The 20,649-nt window shown below is 41.8% G+C and overlaps 2 protein-coding genes across 2 annotated transcripts in view; both read left to right on the top strand.

Annotated features, from left to right (window-relative positions):
* The window catches only part of pacsin2 (protein kinase C and casein kinase substrate in neurons 2), a 30,414-nt gene extending 24,693 nt beyond the window's left edge, over positions 1–5,721 (top strand). The window contains exons 10-11 of the mRNA XM_083658698.1: positions 3,121–3,308; positions 3,470–5,721. Coding sequence (XP_083514824.1) covers positions 3,121–3,308; positions 3,470–3,582 — 301 coding nt within the window. The 3' untranslated portion in view covers positions 3,583–5,721. The remainder of the gene's footprint in view (positions 1–3,120; positions 3,309–3,469) is intronic.
* A 512-nt stretch (positions 5,722–6,233) lies between these two features.
* arfgap3 (ADP-ribosylation factor GTPase activating protein 3) lies at positions 6,234–20,412 on the top strand. The gene is made up of 16 exons (XM_083652390.1): positions 6,234–6,355; positions 7,493–7,611; positions 7,700–7,772; positions 7,947–8,078; positions 8,532–8,612; positions 8,832–8,925; positions 9,086–9,145; positions 9,304–9,350; positions 10,045–10,196; positions 10,311–10,439; positions 10,597–10,725; positions 13,856–14,005; positions 16,882–17,008; positions 17,264–17,351; positions 17,502–17,638; positions 17,755–20,412. The coding sequence occupies exons 1-16, from the start codon at positions 6,248–6,250 to the stop codon at positions 17,770–17,772; spliced, it is 1,644 nt and encodes a 547-aa protein (XP_083508516.1). The 5' UTR covers positions 6,234–6,247; the 3' UTR covers positions 17,773–20,412.
* Positions 20,413–20,649: the final 237 nt, after the last annotated feature.

Raw genomic sequence — 20,649 nt, 5'->3', positions numbered from 1 at the left:
TCCTACCTTGGATCCATGGTTCAGATGGCCCGTGCTCATTCTCATATCATGCTGTTTCTGTGTCTTTCAACTTTCTTCCAGGGTTGCCACGGGTCTGGAAAGTGCTTGAAAGTGCTTTAATTTGAAAGGATAAAAAAATCCAAATCCTTGAAAGTGCTTGGATTTATAAAGAGGTCGTTAAAAGTGCTTGAATTTAGCCTACCAGAATCTCTGAGTTTGATCCTTGTGCGCTCCGTCATCTCTTTAATTGCTGGGCCAAGCTTGATACACTTTTTTTCCTATCATCTACAGTATCACTCTCCATCGCCTCAGGTCTTGAGAGCACTTAAGACATGATGAAGATAATGAAGTGTTAATGATTCATTCTGATGTGTAAGCATGACTGGAAACACATTTGCATTAGAGGACATACGAGACTTGCATATGTGAACATCTGTGAATTATTGGCCCTTATACCATGGTCTGGGTGAATACTCGATTCTGATTGGCTGCAAGGTGTCCATTAAAAAGTGATATTGTACAGTGATAATGGACCCGTTAAGGGTTAATATGACAATTTTGGAACTTGAGAAAAAAATTGAGTCGGTCAAAGTAAGTATTTAAATCACCCCTGTGTGCTCAGTTTATCAAAAATAACTCTTATTTACAATTTTGATTTTCGTTTCAGAGATTTTTTAACCTCGCGTCATCAGGCTCTTCTCGGCGAGAAAGAGGAGATTTCCCTCGCTCGTGCACGAGCGGGGGCGAGCCCGGCCTTTGACACAGAGAGAGAGAGAGAGAGAGAGAGAGAGAGAGAGAGAGAGAGAGAGAGAGAGAGAGAGAGAGAGAGAGAGAGAGAGAGAGAGAGAGAGAGAGAGAGAGAGAGAGAAAGAAAGAAAGAAAGAAAGAAAGAGAGAGAGCATTTTCGTTTCGGAGATTCCCTCTCCTGAGAGAAGCCGGCTCTGTTCTGGTCAGCTGACAGAAACCGGGCTCTCAGCTGTCAACTGTCAAACCTCCTGTTTACAACTTGCAGCAACCAGCAGCCAGGCGCTCTGGGAGAGCGCGCGCTGCCTCTTATCACTGATACAAATCAAGGGGTCCACCCGCTATGCACAAATCAAGTCAAAGAGGAAAAAGACGAGATCAACAAAAAGAAAACAACGCAATGGGCAGTTAACAGCAACACACTGAGAGACGTCCTTGTACAAAACATACCTGGACTCCAACATACTGAAAGCAGATAGTTTTCACTCTACTCCTGCCTCGCGCCATTTACGTCTTATAAGACCCGCAGACGTTAACGCAGAGAGTTCTCTCTGCATGTCACCACATACAGCCCCCGCTGCTCTGTGTTACTTCCTGAAACTCGATCGCTCTTAAATGTTAATATACTTGGCCAATACGTATCTATCATACAAAATAAAGCAAGCTGCCAAACGGTAATGTCTTCATTTAATGTAGAACGCAAAACATCGTTAAACCCGCATTCCTGTGATAAAGTTAACGTTTGAGTCGGCTTTAAAACGGAGGGTGGTGGAATAGTGGGAGGGACTATTTTATTTCGTGGAAGACTGATTTACAGTATGAATAACAGACATTTAGCCATTTAGATTGCTTTATTTATTACACATGGAAATATAAATGACTGGTCTTATTGTTTTGTTGGCAAGTGACCATGGTATAAGCGGGTTAATGCACTTCGAGGTGTACATTATCACTTTTTAAGGGACTTCGCGGAGGCAACCATCCTCGGCTTCGCCTCGGACGGTTCACGCCTCTCGCGTCGTCCCTTAAAAAGTGATAATGTACACCTCGTCGTACATTAACCCTTACATATCATTTTGAAATAATTTGTCCTTGAAGTGCTTGAAAAGTGCTATCATTACAAAAGAGTGGCAACCCTGTTCTTCTCCCCCTCCTTCCCCATTGGTGTCCACATCATCTGTTTATTCTCCCTTTCTCCCTGCTTTAGCCCCACCCCCTCCCCTCCCCTACCAGGTGGCAGGTTGTTGTGTTGCTCTGCATGACCACTGGAATGCTTGGCATTGCACACAGAGCCACTGTGTGTCTGTCCATCCCTCCTAACAGTGTCACGTCTTGCAGAATGCCATGTGTGCACATCTCTCTGCTGAGATTTCCTATTATGTTTTTGTCTTGCAGTCAGATCTGAATCGCGATACACCTAGAGTAATCAACTGGTCATTCATTTCAGTTATCCCAATCAGCGACCATTCATTTGGTGTCTAATTTCAAAAGATCTCCTGTATCAATTCTGTATTTACAAATACAAATTCATACAAATACAATGTAGATACAAATATTTAAAGACCGTGGGAACTCATCATTCGGTTTTTGTTCTAAATCAACTCAAATATTTACCTATGGCTGGATAGTTAAGCAGGTAACCCACAATGTCAACAGTGTGTTTTGTTTGAGATAGTTTGGTCAAAAACACTAAGATGGTGTGTGAACAGGTCTGACTGTAGATAGTTTTTTGTGCGTGTGCGTGCCCGCACCAGTGTGCATTTGTCTTGCAACTTTGTGTCTGCAGCAAGTTGTCATTGGTGTGTATCTGCCTCCCCCTGGTGGGCATTTAGGTTAAACTACAATCATTCTACAAGCATTTGCAACACTGATTGGTCTTGCTTGGTCTTGTGTATTTTTTGTGTTTTCATATTTTGTTGTCACCACCATGTTGTTTTGTTGCATTGCTTTACCTCAGCACTGTGTGTGTTCTTACTTGAAACTCTTGCTGTTTAAGTTGTGTCAAAGCAACTAGCAAATTCATTGGTCATATTGCCACAACCAAACGCTTGCCTTGCAGCATTGACGTCCTAAATAAGCATGTTTTCCACTCATTTACATTGGACTGAGAAAAAGAGATGTTTTCAGGGTGAATAAAAGAATAGTTGCCAGTGGATTTGGGGGTGCATTTGGGCTTTTTTGTGTTGACTGTTCTTTACTTGGATTTGTATTTTATTTATCTTCCTTTTCTAACTTTTAACTTTTGTTCCTGCTTCTTTCGCCTATGCTGGATTGTCCTATTGGTGTATCAGGCCCTGAGATGGACATGATAATGATCAGACATTGTCATCTGTTCTCTTAATTGGTTAATTGGTTATTTTGTCTGTCTGTGTGCAGTGCCAGCAGTATGGAGAAGACTCCAGATTGGTCAGACGAAGACACGGGCGGTAACCCTTTCTCCACCAACGGTGCCAACGGTGATGGGAATCCATTTGAGGAGCCCGCGTCTCCGGTGATATCTGTGCCCGTCCGAGCCCTCTATGACTATGAAGGACAGGAGCAGGATGAACTGAGCTTCAAAGCAGGTACAGACTGACATGGGTGTGGTAGAGACATGGCTGTTTCAAAATTAATTCCTGAATCCTTCCTCAAAGACTCTGCAACAACGCTTTTCCCAATTCTGTCAGATCTTAACCGCTTTCTGGAGTACAACGATTAATTAGTTTCTCGCCTCTTGCTTCTCCAGGGGAAGAGTTCACCAAGATAGGTGAAGAAGACGACCAGGGCTGGTGCAAAGGCCGGCTCAAGGATGGAAATGTAGGTCTCTACCCAGCTAACTATGTGGAAGACATCCAGTAACAAAGTTGACAAGCAAGTAAATGAGAAGAAAGAAGAAAGTAGGCCGTCGAGTAATGATGGTGCGGCTTGGCCTTATTTTCAACCCTTTTCTACCTGTGCCCCCCTTCTGGTGAAGACTGGACTTGGTTGGGAGAGGGACAGAAAAGACGGGTTGCAAATTATAAAAGGACCACTCGAGATCTTGTGGCTTGCTGCCTACTGGTTGACCCCCCTCCTAGAAACTAAGTACAAAAGTGGAAATTAACCACGTCCAGTGTACCCTGAATACAAAGTTTCCAGGTGATTCCAAGCGAGGGAGATTCACATTAATCTCATAGAGAAAAGATAGCTGTCACTGTAAGATGACTACCGTAATGTTATTCAGAGCCACAGATGTCTTAGAATCCCATTTATGCTGTTACAAAAGAAAATCATAGCTATTCAATTATATATTATGTAAGACTCAAGTTAAAATCTGTGTGAATTTGTATATTGTTTGAAAGAAACACTGGGATGACAGTCTGACAAAGCATCTTGCAATGTTAAGCGATACATGCAACCTAAATATGCAAGCCAGTGTGGATTAATCAAGGGAGATATCCCTCTTTATAACCACAACTAGCAATTATTTGAGGTATGAAAGCATTTCTGAAGTTGGAGTTTTCTGCCTGTTAGAATCCAATCCGTATATGTTCATTATTTGACCTCTGACATTAACTTTGGACAATAAAAGGCCCAGATGTTGTAGTGTAAGATTTAACTTGCTTTTAAACTAGTTATTATATGGGTCTGCATTCCTTTCAGGATTTTAATTTTTCTGGTTATTATATAATGAATGATTGCGACCAGTAGAGCCTTATTCTAACATTGTCTTCATCTGGTTCATCTGTTCCTCGAGTTACTGCAATTGAATGTACACTCACTGATTGTAATGGCTCATCTGATGATTGTTCACTTTTGCTGATGTTTTTGCAACCACTGAACAAACTGTCCCAGAGCAAGTGTGCTTAATAATCCTTTCACGCAAATCTCCTCACCCTCTGTCGATTGTAGATTGTAATTCTTATTATGAGTGTCGTCAAATCTTTTTCATTTTATTAGTTTTCTTTTAACGCTCTGAATGTTTCTGAAAAAGGTTATCTCTCTTGAAGAGTCATGTTTTCATTCTCTCATTTGATGGCAAATGCTAATCTGATGCTGCCAGATGTTTGTTTTCACATACCCATCTGGGAACGAGTCGCTCGGGAAACCGTTTCACAGGGCAGGCGCTTTCAATAAATACCTGACAGGTGATTGGCGTCACACCAAAGCCCACCCGTAGCTGCCTCACAGGACGCTGATTGGTGGGAATCATTGGTGCTTCAGATTCAAACCAATAGATTTGAGCGTGGCAAGATGGATTTGTCATGTGACCGTGATCTCATGATCTCGCGCGAATCCAGCTGCCTGACAAGGTTAGGCAAATGCCAAGCTATGGGAGAATATTTTATTGTTTCCTTTTTTTAAATATGTTACAAGTTAAGCAATAAAACCACAGCCAAGTATGGTATTTCACAGGTTTGCGTTATGTGTTTTACCAGCATGTAAATAGCATAGAACATATTAGAACAAATGAAGCATTAAGATCAGGTGATATTTAGTTGGAAATTGAAGACTGTTAATTTATGATGCCGTAAGTGCTTTTGTTCTACTCTTGTTAGAATGCTGTGATTGAAAATCAGTTTGTACAATAATCGAATGTTATATTTGTAAATATGATTATTTCTTTCTTTTACAGAGGTTCATACTCATTGAATTATTCAACAAATATCTACTACCGGTAATTGTTTTTTGTTTTGGTCTCTAAATTGTCTCTTATGGAATCGGTAGATATTCCTTGATCGTCAACTATTTTGTAGGACTGCCCTGTTGGGGAGATGAATTGCAGGCTGTTTCAGTTGTGTACGCTTTATGTAAGTTCCAGATCCATTCATTAATTGCGTACAGATGATCATTGGAAATAAGACTTTATTTGATGCCTTTAACTGCAGGAGTGGAAGATGAATTTAGTTGTCATATAGTGAGGAAGGAGAGGTTTTGCCACATTTTCAGGGCACGCTGTCTACAGAACACAGCAACAGCTATACTTGCACAGTTGAGTTTGTAAATGTTGTCCCACAACATAATAAATGAATTTAATGGAAAAAAATCTCTTGGCCCTATTTGATATGGGTAACATGTTTAGAATAGCCTACATGTTGTTCTCTGTTTAAGATTACCTTTAATTTATCATTATTAAGCCACCCTAACTGGCATTAGAATGCTTAAATTGAACCCAAATGAAACTTGCAGACACACTTTGCATATTACCTCAGAACCACACCGTTGGTCTGAATTCAGCGTTGCCAGGTGTACGATAATTATCGTATTTGTACGATATTTTGCCCCTGTATGATGTATGATTCAATAATGCCAAAATTCCCATAATGTACAAGACATCTTTTTTATATATATATTTTATTTTGCAATTTCAATTTTTCAGAATATTCAACATTTCCAACCTGCTGGCAACACTGTCTAAATCTAAACTACATTACCCAGAAAACAACATAACCACCTGTCATTATGTTGACCAATCAGAGTCAGACCATGGTGTTCTCCTGACGTGTCGCATAGAGGCTATTAATAAGCAAAACAGCTGATTTTCATGCTACTTTGTAATCAGGTGTTACCAACAGGTAGAAAAATGTCGGAGCCTAGCAAGCAAGATATTTCTGCTATTTTCAAACGACTACGATCCATCGCTACAAATAAGGTGAGAGTTTAAAACGGCAGTCTCCTTTCTCCAACAAGGAAGTAAGCTCAACAAACAACGTTACTTGACACGTCGCACTCTGAGAAAGATGCGTAGGTTATCGACTTACAATTATCTGATAAAAGGTACAATAGTTGGTTGTCAGTTGAATAACGATACATATTATGGTCCCTGTGAGCTTTACAGGAAAACAGTTGGCTAGCACTAGCGTTAGATAAGTGAATGGGAGCTGACAACATAGCTAACGTTAGCTACATTTGACAGTTACCCATTTGTTTAGGCTTGCATTTAGCTACGTTACTTTGGACTGTAATGTTGCTCAAGGCCTTGATTTTGCATGGTATAATAAGACTTTATCCTAACGCAGACGCCATGCATAGTTAAATATCTCTTTACACAAGCTACATTGCATCACTTTAGCAGTTAACGTAGCATACATTGAATGAACTTCACTAACAGCTGTTTGCATAATATATTGCCTAGCTATCACACATTATCACACGTTTAAACATTGCTGTCTTTTCAACACGCATTTTAACCGCAACATGCGGTTCCCCAGATTAAATAGAATCAGAATAATTTTATTCTGCCAAAGTATGTTTGTACATAGAAAGAAATTGACTTGGCGTAGTTGGTGCACAAGATAAAAGATACATAGACAACACAGTAAATACGAATCAATTTACAGCATATACAAGATATGAACAGAGTATTTACAGCCAAGTGTGGCAAAGTACAAAGCTAGCAAGGCAAAGTGACAGGCGGTACAAGTACAACGTTGCTACCATGATAAGGTTACTATAAACTCACTGTTGCATTGAATAACACAGACATACTATAATGTCATATAGGAATATTAGTGCTTTATTTGTTGAAGAAATAAGCCTTGTGTATTTTATTTTATTTTATTTATTTATTCACTTCGGACCTCCATGTCACATGGTTGCACCTTTGGTGGTTGTTTTCATCTGGCAAACATGCTCCATGGTGTTTGCTTGCTCATCTCTTATTGATTTTAGGCTGTACTGAGAGGGAGTTGGTACAGAAAAGCTTCAGATTTTTTTGCTGTCCTATTAAAATGTGTTTATATTTGGCATAAACCTTTGTTTTTAGTGCCCTGCGCTCTCTTTCCCATAGGTTTGCTTTGACTGCTCAGCTAAAAACCCCAGCTGGGCCAGTATCACTTATGGAGTGTTCCTGTGTATAGACTGCTCAGGGACACACAGGTCTCTGGGGGTCCACTTGTCCTTTATCCGGTAAGGAGATATGTCCTCTGGGGGTGGTCTTTTTGTGCCTGAAATTGTGGTTTTCTTCAACTCCTAAAAAATGTTTTGTGTTACACAGGTCCACTGAGCTGGATTCTAACTGGTCCTGGTTCCAACTAAGATGTATGCAAGTGGGAGGCAATTCCAGTGCGGTTAGTACCTTAACAGGGAAAAAGCAGCAGGCTACCATCAACAGACTCAAATCTCGAATCCCAGCATTGCATGGGAAACACACCGATACATTTGTTACCTAAGCTATTTAATTATTGCTGCACACAAGAACGAGTGTTTCAATCATATATATGTATCTGCCTTCCTATGGACAGATTGTATTTTTCAACCAGCATGCCTGCGCAACCAGCGCCGCCAATGCAAAGTACAACAGCAGAGCTGCCCAGCTGTACAGAGAGAAGATCAAGACTTTAGCCACACAAGCCACCAGACGCCATGGCACTGAGGTACTGCAGTGCAGACATGTTGGTTCAATATTGTGTGTGTGTGTGTGTGTGTGTGTGTGTGTGTGTGTGTGTGTGTGTGTGTGTGTGTGTGTGTGTGTGTGTGTGTGTGTGTGTGTGTGTGTGTGTGTGTGTGTGTGTGCGCGTTGTGTTGCGTTGCGTAACACTTGCTGGCTGCCTCCAGGTAGTGCTATGACTAATTTTTGGCCATTTAACTGGCTATAATGACCTAATTCAAAAATCGGGCCGACGGTGTTCAAAGAAAATGCAACAGAGAACATATGTACATACAGACATACATACATACATACGTAGGTTTGCCCTTTTATGTTAGATGTAAATTTATATCTAAAAAAGGTTGGCTTCTTGTGTACTTCTTCATCGTACTTTGCATAAAATATATGTGTGTCAGTAAAGATGCCCCTGTATAAGTTTTACTGCTCCTCTTCTGTACAGTTATGGCTTGACAGCCAGGCTCCTCTCTCCCCAACATCACCAGATGACAAGCAGGTGGATTTCTTCAGCATGCTCTCACAGGTATATGGGAGTGAGCTTGTATCTCTGAACATATATATATATATATATATATATACACACACACACACACACACACACACACACACACGCACACACACACACACACACACACACACACACACACACACACACACATACATACCTTCATGTATGTGTTGATGGATATTTGTGTAGTGACTTGGATAGGTAATCTTCACATGTGTCTTGTGTAATGCCCAGGCTCCTCCGGAGATTGTGAACACAGCCCAAATGACTCTCAGCTCCCCCGCATCAGAGAAGCCCTCAACCCTGGAAACAGAGGCAGACAAAAACGGTATGCAGTGTTTCTGCTGAATAATACATGCTGTACAAAGATCTCTCACAAACTAATTGGCACCAGTTGTATTCATATCAATCCAGTTCATGTGGCACACCCATATGCACTAGTACTTTACTTCAGGCAATCAATGAACGCATCGTTCTGTTCTCCTCAGGTAATCCAGAGGATGGTCCTAGTGTGGATATGTTGAGCATTTCTCCAAAAGCCAATCCAGGTTTGCCATAGGCTTATATCATGTCAAGTCCTCTCCCATTGACTTAAATAATGACATTTAGCAGAAGGAAATGCCTTGTTTATGTGTCCTAAACTGTGGGACATTAATGTGTCCTAAACTGTGGGAGATGTAACTTGACTATTCTTCACTCTCTCCAGAGCCGCCGTCTTTTCTCAAGAAGAAGCCAGCTGGTGCCAAGAAAACGGTATGTACTAAGTATGTACTAAGTACTGTATGTACTAAGTCATGTCTTGGAAGTAGACTCATGATGTCGCTGTGTATTTATTTGGGCTTGGACAAATATTTTGCCGTTGGATTGTGCAAGTGTGCGCATGATGCAGTGTTGTAGTCGAGTCACTATATCTTGAGTCCGGATCGAGTCTCGAGTCCCCAGTGTCCAAGTCAGAGTCCCCAAAAAAGAGTCAAGTCTGAGTCGAGTCCCCATTACCTGAGTCCGAGTCTGGAGCTGAACATGAGCATGAATCCGCATGTACAGTAGGTGGGAACACGCATGACTGCCCTTGCATGAAATTGAATAATGTCACGGGTGTTATATATCTATCAATATCTTATGCCATATTATTCCGGCCTATTAAAAAAAAATATATATATATATCAATTAACAAGTCTGAGTCCTCGTCTCCAACTTTCGAGTCTGAATGCATGAATGCTGGAGTCTAGTCAGTCATCAGTGCTCAAGTCCAAGTCAAGTCACGAGTCCTGAAAATGAGTCCATAACTCCAGTACTACAACACTGGCATTATGACTGCTTTGAGTCAAAGTGCCAGAGTGCATTTGATCTAAAATGTTTGTGTGTAGCTGGGCTCTAAGAAGATCTAATGTTTGTGTTTGTGTGTAGCTGGGCTCTAAGAAGATCTAATGTTTGTGTTTGTGTGTAGCTGGGCTCTAAGAAGATCGGTCTGGGCGCTCAGAAGGTCAGCAACCAGAGTTTCTCAGACCTGGAGAAGAAGGCTCAAGCTGTGGACAAGCTCAGGGAGAAAGAGGAAAACACCACCACTGTCAAGAAGAGCACTCAATCTGACGAACCCATGTGAGTGTGCCTGATAGGATTTGGCTGTCTTGCAGGATGCTCTCTCCGGAGGCTTTTCTACCTTTTCTGTTTTCTGTTTGTCACTTTTTAACTCACCTGCCCCCCTCCTCTCAGCGCTCCTTCCCTGCGCCTGGCTTACAAAGATCTGGAGCAGCAGAGAAGAGAAGAGCGAACGTTGAAGGGGTTGGAGGGGAAGAACAAGGATCAGGCTGAGAGACTGGGCATGGGCCTAAGCATCAGGGGGTATGATAAAAATTAATAAACCTGTACTTCATCCACATGGCTATAACATCACTATAATGATAACAAGTGATATGGAAGATCTACATTGCATTTGACCATGTTTTATTTCTTCCGGTAACTTTACAATTCCCTATTTCTATGTTCTTGTGCCTCTCAGCGCAGGGATGTCTCACTCAGTGATGTCAGACATGCACACCATCCAGCAGGAGAGTCCAATGGGGGCCAAGAGCAACAAGGGTCGGCGGTACACCGAGGAAGAGGATGACGAAGGCTCCTTCGGCACAAGGTCAGATAACTAAGGCCATTCTGCTCCATCTGTTAATTATAGTGTTTTAACTCTCATACATCTCCAACAAACTGCCTGTAAAATTATTAGAAGTACTCACAAGTACTTAACCTGATGCTGCCAGATGGGGGCATCCGGGTAGTGTAGCGGTAAAGTCCCTGGCTACCAACGCGAGGGGCACAGTTTCGCATCCGCGCGTTACCTCCGGCTTGGTACAGGCACTATAGACCAAATCACCGTGACGTCACCATGTAAACAAATTTACTTCCGGGTACCACTTGGGGAAGGCGGCAGGTTTAAATGTGCGTGTTGTCAAATAAATGCTGTCAAACCCTCTCGTTGTTTTCGGCCGACTACTTTCAATTTAAATGGTTAAACGGTTGGTAAACATGCTTGTCCGACGTATCTAGCCTTTCTTCTGTGTTTGTTTTATGTAGTGTTAGCTAGCTAATAACGTTTGTTTGTCTGTCAAACTCGCTGTTTTGCAGACTCGTTAACGTAGAAGAGCCTGGTGACGCGAGGTTACCTTAACGTTACAAACAGAGCTACTGACGCCACGTTAATTTAATTTAGCGTCAAGTCTACTCTGGTCTGGTCCAACAGGTAAATTAGCTAGTCTGGTCTCCACTAACGTTAGTGAAAGTGTTGTTATGAATGATATTAAACAACAACACAACACGGACGAACCATTTTTGTCTTCTTTGTCTGTTTTTGTCTTCAACATGTCAGTTTGTGCCGTTCACCACCATTATAATGTGTGGACCCAGGGGTACCCGGAAGTAAATGTAAACATCCCGCTGATTTGGTCTATAGACCCTTCTCACGGGGGCAATTTTGTGTCGAAAAGGCAGAATAAACACAGGTGCAAGCAAAACACTAATGAGGGTTTCCAAATTCCAATCATGGAAGTTGGAAACCCTCATTAGTGTTTTGCTTGCACCTGTGTTTCCCCTGCCTTTTCGACACAAAATGGCCCCCGTGAGAAGGGTCCATGGGCTCGTCTCTGTTGGAGGGAAGCCGGTTTGAGGGTATTTGTCCTGGTCGCTGGCTGCACTAGCGCCTCCTCTGTTCGGTCGGGGCACCTGTTCAGAGGGAAGGGAACTGGTTGGAATAGCGTGATCCTCCCACGTGCTACGTCCTGCCGGTGAGGCTCCAGCTGTCAGGTGAAATGAAGCGGCTGGCTACTGCTCATGTCTCTGAGGAAGCATGGTGCTAGTTTCGGCAGAGGGTGGAGCAGCGACCGGGGCAGCAGGGGGAATAATTGCCGAAGTACAATTGGGGAGAAAATGGGATAAAAAAAATAAACTGATGCTGCCAGATGGTTCTCCATCTGGGAACTGACTCAGGGACAGGAACAGTTTAAAAGGGGCAGGCACTTTAAAAAAATACCTGGCACGTGATTGGATGAGCCATCTGTCCATCATGGGCTGGCTTCTCGCTGGCACCCATAGCTGCCTCATAGGATTCACACCAGTAGTTTGGAGCATGGCAAGATGGATTCTCAGGTGAATCCAGCTGCCTCACAGGGTTAACAAGTACTGCCTTCACTTCAAAATAGGAGGGAGGAGGCTGCTGTGAATTTGATAAGGGACATGCAGAAACCACAACATCCCCTGCATGATGTATTGCCACCAATGCGAGGCGGCTGTACTGCCAGAACATTAAGAAGCTAAAACAAATTGGCTTTTAAGGCCAAAACAAACCAACTGAAAAATTAAACGCTGCATACCACAGTTAGGCTGTTTAATCAAGCATTTTAAAATAGCTTGTCCATTTTTTTTTCTATGATGCTGGTTCATGAGAACTTCATATGTGTATCCACCTTGCCTCTTCTTTGATAAACTGTACAGGACGTAACCTTATTTTTTTTTTACTTATCTAGACCAGTGGTTCCCAACCTTTTTACACCAAGTACCACCTGAGAAAGTAGTTGGCTCTCCAAGTACCACCATATGACCGACGTTAAAATACAGTCTATTCAGCTATGCACAGTTCACGCAGGAGGCAAATTTATTCCAAATAACAGTATTTATTGTAAACAAACAATAAATATCAACTGTACAGTGTGTGTCTCTCTCTCTCTCTCTCTCTCTCTCTCTCTCTCTCTCTCTCTCACTCTCTCTCTCTCACTCACTCACTCACTCACACACACACACACTCACTCACTCACACACACACACACACACACACACACAGAGCAAATTGGAACATTTTGAACAACATATCAACAGTGTCTCACCTTTCTTTTCTTGTCTTGTTTCATTTGAACAAAGATGTCCTTTTATGTATTTCTTTTTAATGATCTTAATGTCACCGATGTAAAATTCTGTGACTTTTTCAGTATACCCTACTGCAGTGGTTCCCAAACTGGGGTACGCGTACGCCTAGGGGTACGTGGAGGTACTACAGGGCGTACTTGAGAGAAAGGGGGAAATAGAAAAATGTAAGAATGTAAGAATAAAAATAAACGAAATGGTAAAATAAATCTGCTCAGGAGGCACTAATTGCAACCATTTCACTCCATTTATTATTGTTTAATGTTATGTTCTTCAAAAGGTGGGTTATCATTCATTCATTGCATCAAATGCAGTTTCCTCTTGCAGTTTTCTAAGCAAAATGTAGTTGGGTAAAGGGGGTACTTGGATTCAGAAATCAGGGAAAGGGGGTACTGAAGCCAAAAAAGTTTGGGACCCACTGCCCTACTGCAAGCATCCTCCTATATCTACTAATAAGCATGAGAAGTGTCTGTGTGTGTGTGCATGTGTGCAGAAGTTTATGTTTGCACGTTTTATGTGCGATCGGGCTGAAAGTTTCAGCGGGTGACCTTACGGAGCCGGATTTTTTAATTAGGTGATTGCCCTAATTACCTAAAGATGTGATGACATCAGTGATGATGTCATCAGTGCAGTGATGATGTCATCAGTGATGTCATCCGTGATGTTGTCATCAGTGATGTCATAGAGCAGGCCGCGTATGCGACGCGCAGCGAGCCTAGGAATTAATCAATGCTAGTGAATTAATAAAGTAATTCATACACATGCTAGCTAATGCTATACAGGAAACATTAAGCTAAAATATAGGATGATTTTCTATTCCCTGCCACATTATTCTGAACTATTGGGTTCTTTAGGAGCTTGTCCAGGTTTGAGGATCAGACAGAAACCTCAGATAGTTTTTCCTCCCGCTGGGGTGATGGAGGAGGAGGAGGCTGGCTGAAGGAGAGCAAGAAACCAGAGCCGGACTTCTACCTGACCTCCACTATATCCTCACTGGATGACCGGTAGGAGCTTGTGTGTTGAAGCACAATCACTGTCACAGAGCTGCCATGCCTTCACACAACGAACTATGGCCCTGACCCTTACTATTGGCTGGTCCTGTAAGAACAGAGGCTTGTTGCACTCGCTGTAAGGCCCAGGTGGAACAGACACATACTGTAGCAGCGTCTGCTTCCTTTCAGCACCCATTTTAATGGACTAGACTGAACATGATGACACCTACATTTATTAATACACAGGACAAGATGTTACTATCCCTTGTGCCAAAATCCGAGGTAAAACACATTTAGAAGCCCGATCTAGATTAAAAACTAACAAACAAACAAGCTAGCAGCAAGCTAGTCTCGGCTCCCAGACGTTTGGTGAGCTGCGCCACCAAACGTCTGGGAATTTCACTGTCAGAAACTGTCTGTCCGAGCCCGGCGAGAACGGCCGGCAGCAGACACGCCTACATTTATTATTAGAATTTTATTTGGTAGCGGCAATGCAATGTTTCATAGTTCCAATATAGAGCAAGACACTGATGTGCTGCAAAGAGAGTTTATACCTGTTGTTTATTTTACAATAATGTTTCCTACCCGGAAGTGGTCCGCTTGCTACTGTGAGTCATCAGCAGGCTCTGTAACGTTAGCCTCGGGAGTCGGGCTTATCGCTGGGGGAAAGACCTCTAGCCGCCGGGGCCGGATGAAACACGTCCTATTAACAGGTTATGTTTGTTTCTAAGTGATTACCGGTAATATGTTTCTCCGCAAAAGCGGCGATGTTTTGCGAGACACGGGTTCTGCATGAGAACTGCCCCCAGAAAGCAGGCCCGCCCACAACACTCATGATTGGTTCTCCGATGCAAGGCTTCCAACAGCGCCACCTAACGTTATGCAAAGATTTAAATAGTAATATTCTCAGTCTTACAGGAGTGAAACGGATTAAGACTGAGGGCTGAGTCTAGCAGCAAGCTAACAAGCTAACAAACATACAAATCACCAGTTACCAACCCTAGCCAACAGCAGTATGAAGCATGTCATTGGGGTTTTCAACTGGGCACCTTCCTTCACCGATGTTTCGTTAAGTTAGACCCACGACACCTCAAGAAGGTGTAACGGTGTAATCCAGCATCCTGGAAACACCCCCCTCCATGCTACCACCGCACAACTCCATTTTACCTCACCATCTATGCCTTCCATCAACCTAGTATTAACCTAGTCTTAGCCTTGCTATCCAGCTCGGTTCTGTATGACATTCTTAATTACACCACCAGTACCACTGTCAATGATTCATCCCTGTTGATGCGGACCGTCAATCATGACCAGCAACAAAAGCAATCAATCAATCTTACCTTAGCGAGCTCCCCAGCTAATATTTTTCCTCCTTAACCACAGCCATTCACTTGCTCGTTCTGCTGCCAGAGACATGTTGCTAACCGCAAGTTTCAAGCTCCATCCACAAATGCCCAGTTAGTAGAGCAATAACAGACTTTGCCACAAAACCACGGCAGCCCACCTCTACAGGCCGCACTCGTCCTCCAATCTCACTGCTCTGCCTCTGCTGCCATCTCAGCATACCTAGCTTTCTTGCGCTCATTAGCCTCCTCAACTCGTTCTTCCCAGGGGACCGTGAGTTAGATAAAATAAACTATCTTCTCTACCTCAGACCACAGTAACAATTCCGGCCGTAGTCGGGTGCTAACTATATATGCTGGGATGACTAGCTGCTCATTCAAGTCAGCCCTCATTTCCCAGGCTCCACCTCCACTAACATCTATTTCCTCTATTTTGTCTGTGTGTGCCGCACAGATTCCAGATAAATACACTGGAAACAAGGTGTTGATGGTGATATTTTCAGCACATCACAGAAGCATAATACTGTATAAATCTTTAACCTACCAATGTCTTTGCAATCAAAATCAAAGTTTGCTTTCAGAATATGCCATTATTGCTTTAATTTTCAAAACTGATTGTTTGATTTTGAACATGTAAAGATCAAAAAAAGACAGACGAACAAAACAATCATAAGAGCAACAATAATAATGAAAACAAAAACAAGAAGCCTTTACAGAAAATCAATCAGCAAATTCAACCAAAACAAAAAATATAGCCTATATATTACATGTTCAAAAAGGAGTAGGTAATATCCTAATGTTTATAAACTCCTGTTTACAGATTAAAGAAAATTAATACTTAGTTCTATACTTACTTCTATATATAAATGTATACCATATTGTACCACATTAGCCTTTGCCCATGAATTCATACATCATTTTTTTAGATACTGGATATTTCCTTATATCTATAGATATATTATTACTACTACGACACACACTATGTGTGTTCTGTGAGCGAGCTACTGTAACTTGTCCCAATTTCCCCCCGGGGATCATTAAAGTCTTTCTGATTCTGATTCTGATTCTGATACAATATATTACTAATTTACTATACTTATTACCATGTTCATATACCATTACTGTGCCTACTAGATAGTCTGGAAAGTGAGACTACTGTGCCTGTTACCATCACCGCACATATACGCCCATACACAATTCATCCTACCCATCCACACAACTTAAAGTGCATACAAATGTACCACCATACAGTATGTGCACACGTCTACCTGAAGGGTTAGCATTAGGCACGTCTATAGTATAGTAGTCCACATAAAACAAAAATAATTCTACATTTCACACAACCCTTCCTCATCCATATACCTCTAAAATATATTTATTTTGTATATTTTCTTCAATAGAGTTAGGTTTGTACTTTGTTTGAGCTCCTCATCCACACCATTCCACAAGTTAACCTCACAGATAGATAGACATACTTTTCATAGAAGTACAAACACATTTATTGTTTATAGTTTGATTCCATTTCTTATTATTCCCCATCATCAGGACCACAGCCAGGCGGAAACCCGAGCCAGTCCCATTCTCTGACACAGGAGAAGCACAGAAAAAGTTTGGAGATGACGTCAAAGCCATCTCTTCTGACATGTACTTTGGCAAACAGGACAACTCTGAGGTACAGAAACGCACAACACATTATTCATCATATATCATATCATATATCGTATCTTATCATGTGTATGATGAGAGTTGATTTCTATCCAGTATCTTTTGATTATAGATGTTCAAAGTGATGTTTCACCTATCATACCATATTTATAATTTCTGGCAGATATATTGTACTGTGCCTCAACTTGATGGGGGTGTGTGTACTAAAAAAAATCTTTCTTCTTTTTCTTCTACTTCTTTTGTGTACGCTTGTGTTGTTCAGTATGAGGCCAAGTCACGACTGGAAAGATTTACTGGGAGCTCGGCTATAAGTTCAGCCGACCTGTTTGATGATCCCAAGAAGCAGACTGGTAAGGAAATGGCTGCCTTCGCATAAATAATTCAGGTCATGATTTACCTGCCATTTAAACTGCCAGAGAAACTGTGTTGGAAACTAAAGACACTATGAATTGTGCATCTCAGTCTGTCTGCTTACGTGTTTTGATCTTGTGTGTACGCAGTGAGTTCGTACCGCCTGAGCAACATGGTGCCCAGCGCTCCAGACATGTCCCAGCTGAAACTCGGGGTGCGTTCAGTGGCAGGAAAACTCTCCGTCATGGCCAGTGGGGTGGTCAGTTCCATCAACAGCACCATCCAGGTCGGTCAGAAATGCAACTATGTGTGAACCTAGATCACATATATACACAACTCTGAAAGAGATTGTTTGACACAAATAAATACAAATTCTCACTGTCTATCCCTTTTCTGTTTCAGGACCACTATGGCTCCTGAGTTCATTGTGTGTCCCCATGTGGGCTCAACCTCCACAGTCGTCGTCCGTTGTTAACAGTCATCACTTTCCCAGTGAGTGGTGGTTCCTCATCCAGGGAGAGAGAGAGAGAGAGAAAGAAAGAGAAATGATGACCCAGTGTTGTTGGCAAACACGCTCTACAACAGCATTGGAAAATTCAAACAAAACTAGTATGCATCTATATATCTATATCTAGTTTTGTATCATTGGATATATTGTAGATATATGTATATAACAGCAGTTAAGAGTGAAAATGACTGAAGCACAAAGGGTAGAATTCCGCTCCCTTGCAGGCATCTTGAAGGAAGATTTGTGTGTACAGTACAGTACAGACGAATATTTAGAATGCAGTTTATTGTTTACTTGCTTTGAGGTCTTGGGGTTTGAAATATTTAGAAATGTTGAGCAATCTTAGAGTTTCTGGTGTAGTCATGGTATTAAGGAGGGATTTGCTTTTTGATTTCCTTTATTTGATGAGGTCAGAACCTGAGAGCAAAGTAAGGGAGAAATGTGATTGTTGGTATTTAATTGGTTTCCAAAGTTTGAACCTTCCAATTTATTACATGTTGTCTTACCCCCCCCCCCCCCCCCAACCACACTTTTTTTTACCCCCACATTCCCAGGTTTGAAAGTGTCCTTTCTGTCCCCAAAGTGCACTTATTTTTACTCTTCCACACAGGACCAAAACATAAAGACGAGGCCTTAGGTGACCGGTGGTTTCTTTACTCAATTGAGTATGTTGTCACTGATGTTGTGAATGTTGCTAATTGCTTTACTGTGATAGGCAAGCTTCCCCGTCATTTTGTTTGTTTTTCGTAGCCCATGTGTCTGTAGTTGTAATGGACTGGATGACACTGAGCCTAAGTGGCTAGTGAACTCTTAATAAGAAGCAAACATGAAGGCGGCCAACTTCTAATCAATAGTTGTAGCACTAGAACGACCCTGCTTGGGGAAGGTCAGTTGCACTATTTTGCTGAATGAAATGTATTCTCTCTTTAGACACTTTAAGACTTTGTTTCCAAGAGTATGGTATATATGGTTGCATCATAGATTTACAAGATTATAATTTGGTGAGGCTTATCTGATGTTATTGGTTGCTGTAGCTGGTTTTTGCTGGCATTCATGTTGGAAGATCTGTGGTGAATTCCTAAGTTGAATCCACTTTGTGTATATTATTTAACGGCGTATACATGTAGATTCTTGAGGTCTAGGACTTCCTGATGCCGTGTAACCTCTCCACAGCTTTCAGACCCTAGTGTAACCTGAAATATATGTGCATTTTCCTACATTGTATACATAGAATATGAATGTAGACAAACCCTTTAAAGCTTCAGTGTTCATTTAAAACTTGTGTTGCTGTAACATACTGCCAGTTCTAGTACCAAGAGCAGACCCATGTCTTTAAATCAGGCAAATGAATGTCAACAAAGGCAGTAGTAGGGCAAAAATGAATAACAGGCTACTGCAGGTGGTGCTATACTGTGATTTGGGATTTTACCTTTTTAAGCAATAGGAAAGCTTGGTGTCCATGGTTTAAGTATGCCGACTCGCTCTTGAGAATTTAGGTGAAAGTTTACCAGGATGCCCCCAAAAAATACTATCCAATAGTGCACAGTTAAGAATGCACATTAAAAAATCTAGATTGGCCACAAGAAAACAACATCACTGACCAATTTTGTTCCCCTCACGAGAGACCGGGAGTCACCGGAGTAAACCAACGGAAGGCCCTAAAAGACTTGGCTGAAGAGGCAGAGAAGAGCAGCTTTTGGCTCTGGTTAGGAGGAAGGACAGTTGTTGGAGATAAACGTAGCAACACCTAGCACGAGGGCTGGCTGCAGGGGGTCCCTGCCACTGCTCCACCACCAGGAGACGTTCTAGGTTCAAAGGGGCGAAATTTTGCAGATCGCCGGTACCCGGCTGACAACCCTGCAGCCAGCTGACCCCTGGGCACCGGAGGAGGTGCGACAGGCAGTAATGTCATAGCAGGACAACACCTACCTGTATAATCAATGATTGGTGTGGTTTGTTGTTCTGCAAGTTCCACATCCTTCAGTGACCAAATATGTTTCATCCATCACTGTATGCCTTAGTCCAAAGAACTCTGATTCACACATCCCAAATGCAATATTGTTGAGAAATCTAGTTACCTTTTATGCATATAATTTGTTAGAAAACTGCATGTGGCAGCTTTTGCTTGAATGTGCTGTATTGTAATCTTTGCCTCTAAATTGGCCGTGCGTTGACACTGCTTCAATGAGTTCTTTCTGAGATTGTTTGTTCGGTCTGACAGTTTGCTGTACTGAATATTGTTCAGTGTTTCATAGAGAAATAGCCTCATGTGTCATTTGCATGGCCTTTGTAGTATTAGGATACAACCTGAATATGAAAGATGGCATATTGAACCCATTCATTCAGCAATAATGGGCCACCAGAATTGTTCCATAAAAACAGTATATTACGCTATGAACAGCTCCATACTATGCTGCTTAAAGGCTTTGGATTACCGTTTAATGAAAGTTATAATTGATCAACGAATTTTGGATGCTCAAAATGTAATTAAGTTTTGGGGGGAAATGTAGGATAATTCTTCACATGCCAAATAAATGGTTTGTGCCTATGCTGCTTCATTGAGTTCTTTGTAAGATTGTTCAGTCTGCTGTTTGCTGCTCTGAATATTGTTCAGTGTCTCATAGAGAAATTGCAGCCTGTGTAATTTGCGTGGCCTTTATTAGGATACAACCTGAATTCATTAAGCAATAACAGGCCAACATAATTGTTAAATAAAAACTATATTATGCTATAAACAGCTTTTTTTTTTATCTAGGCTAATTGTTCAAATGGTTTGTGCCTATCTGGAC

Source organism: Poromitra crassiceps (assembly GCF_964638095.1).
Source record: "Poromitra crassiceps genome assembly, chromosome: 2".
Classification (NCBI taxonomy): Eukaryota; Metazoa; Chordata; class Actinopteri; order Beryciformes; family Melamphaidae; genus Poromitra; species Poromitra crassiceps.
The sequence above is the reverse complement of the archived record's forward strand: the minus strand, read 5'-3'. Positions and strand labels throughout refer to the sequence as shown.

Bases quoted from the DNA above. Each gene is read 5' to 3' on its own strand.
- arfgap3 (XM_083652390.1), top strand. From the start codon at position 6,248: ATGCTACTTTGTAATCAGGTGTTACCAACAGGTAGAAAAATGTCGGAG. The intron at 10,197-10,310 runs GTGAGTGTGCCT...CCCTCCTCTCAG, and splicing joins ACTCAATCTGACGAACCCAT to CGCTCCTTCCCTGCGCCTGG. The intron at 17,009-17,263 runs GTACAGAAACGC...TGTGTTGTTCAG, and splicing joins GCAAACAGGACAACTCTGAG to TATGAGGCCAAGTCACGACT.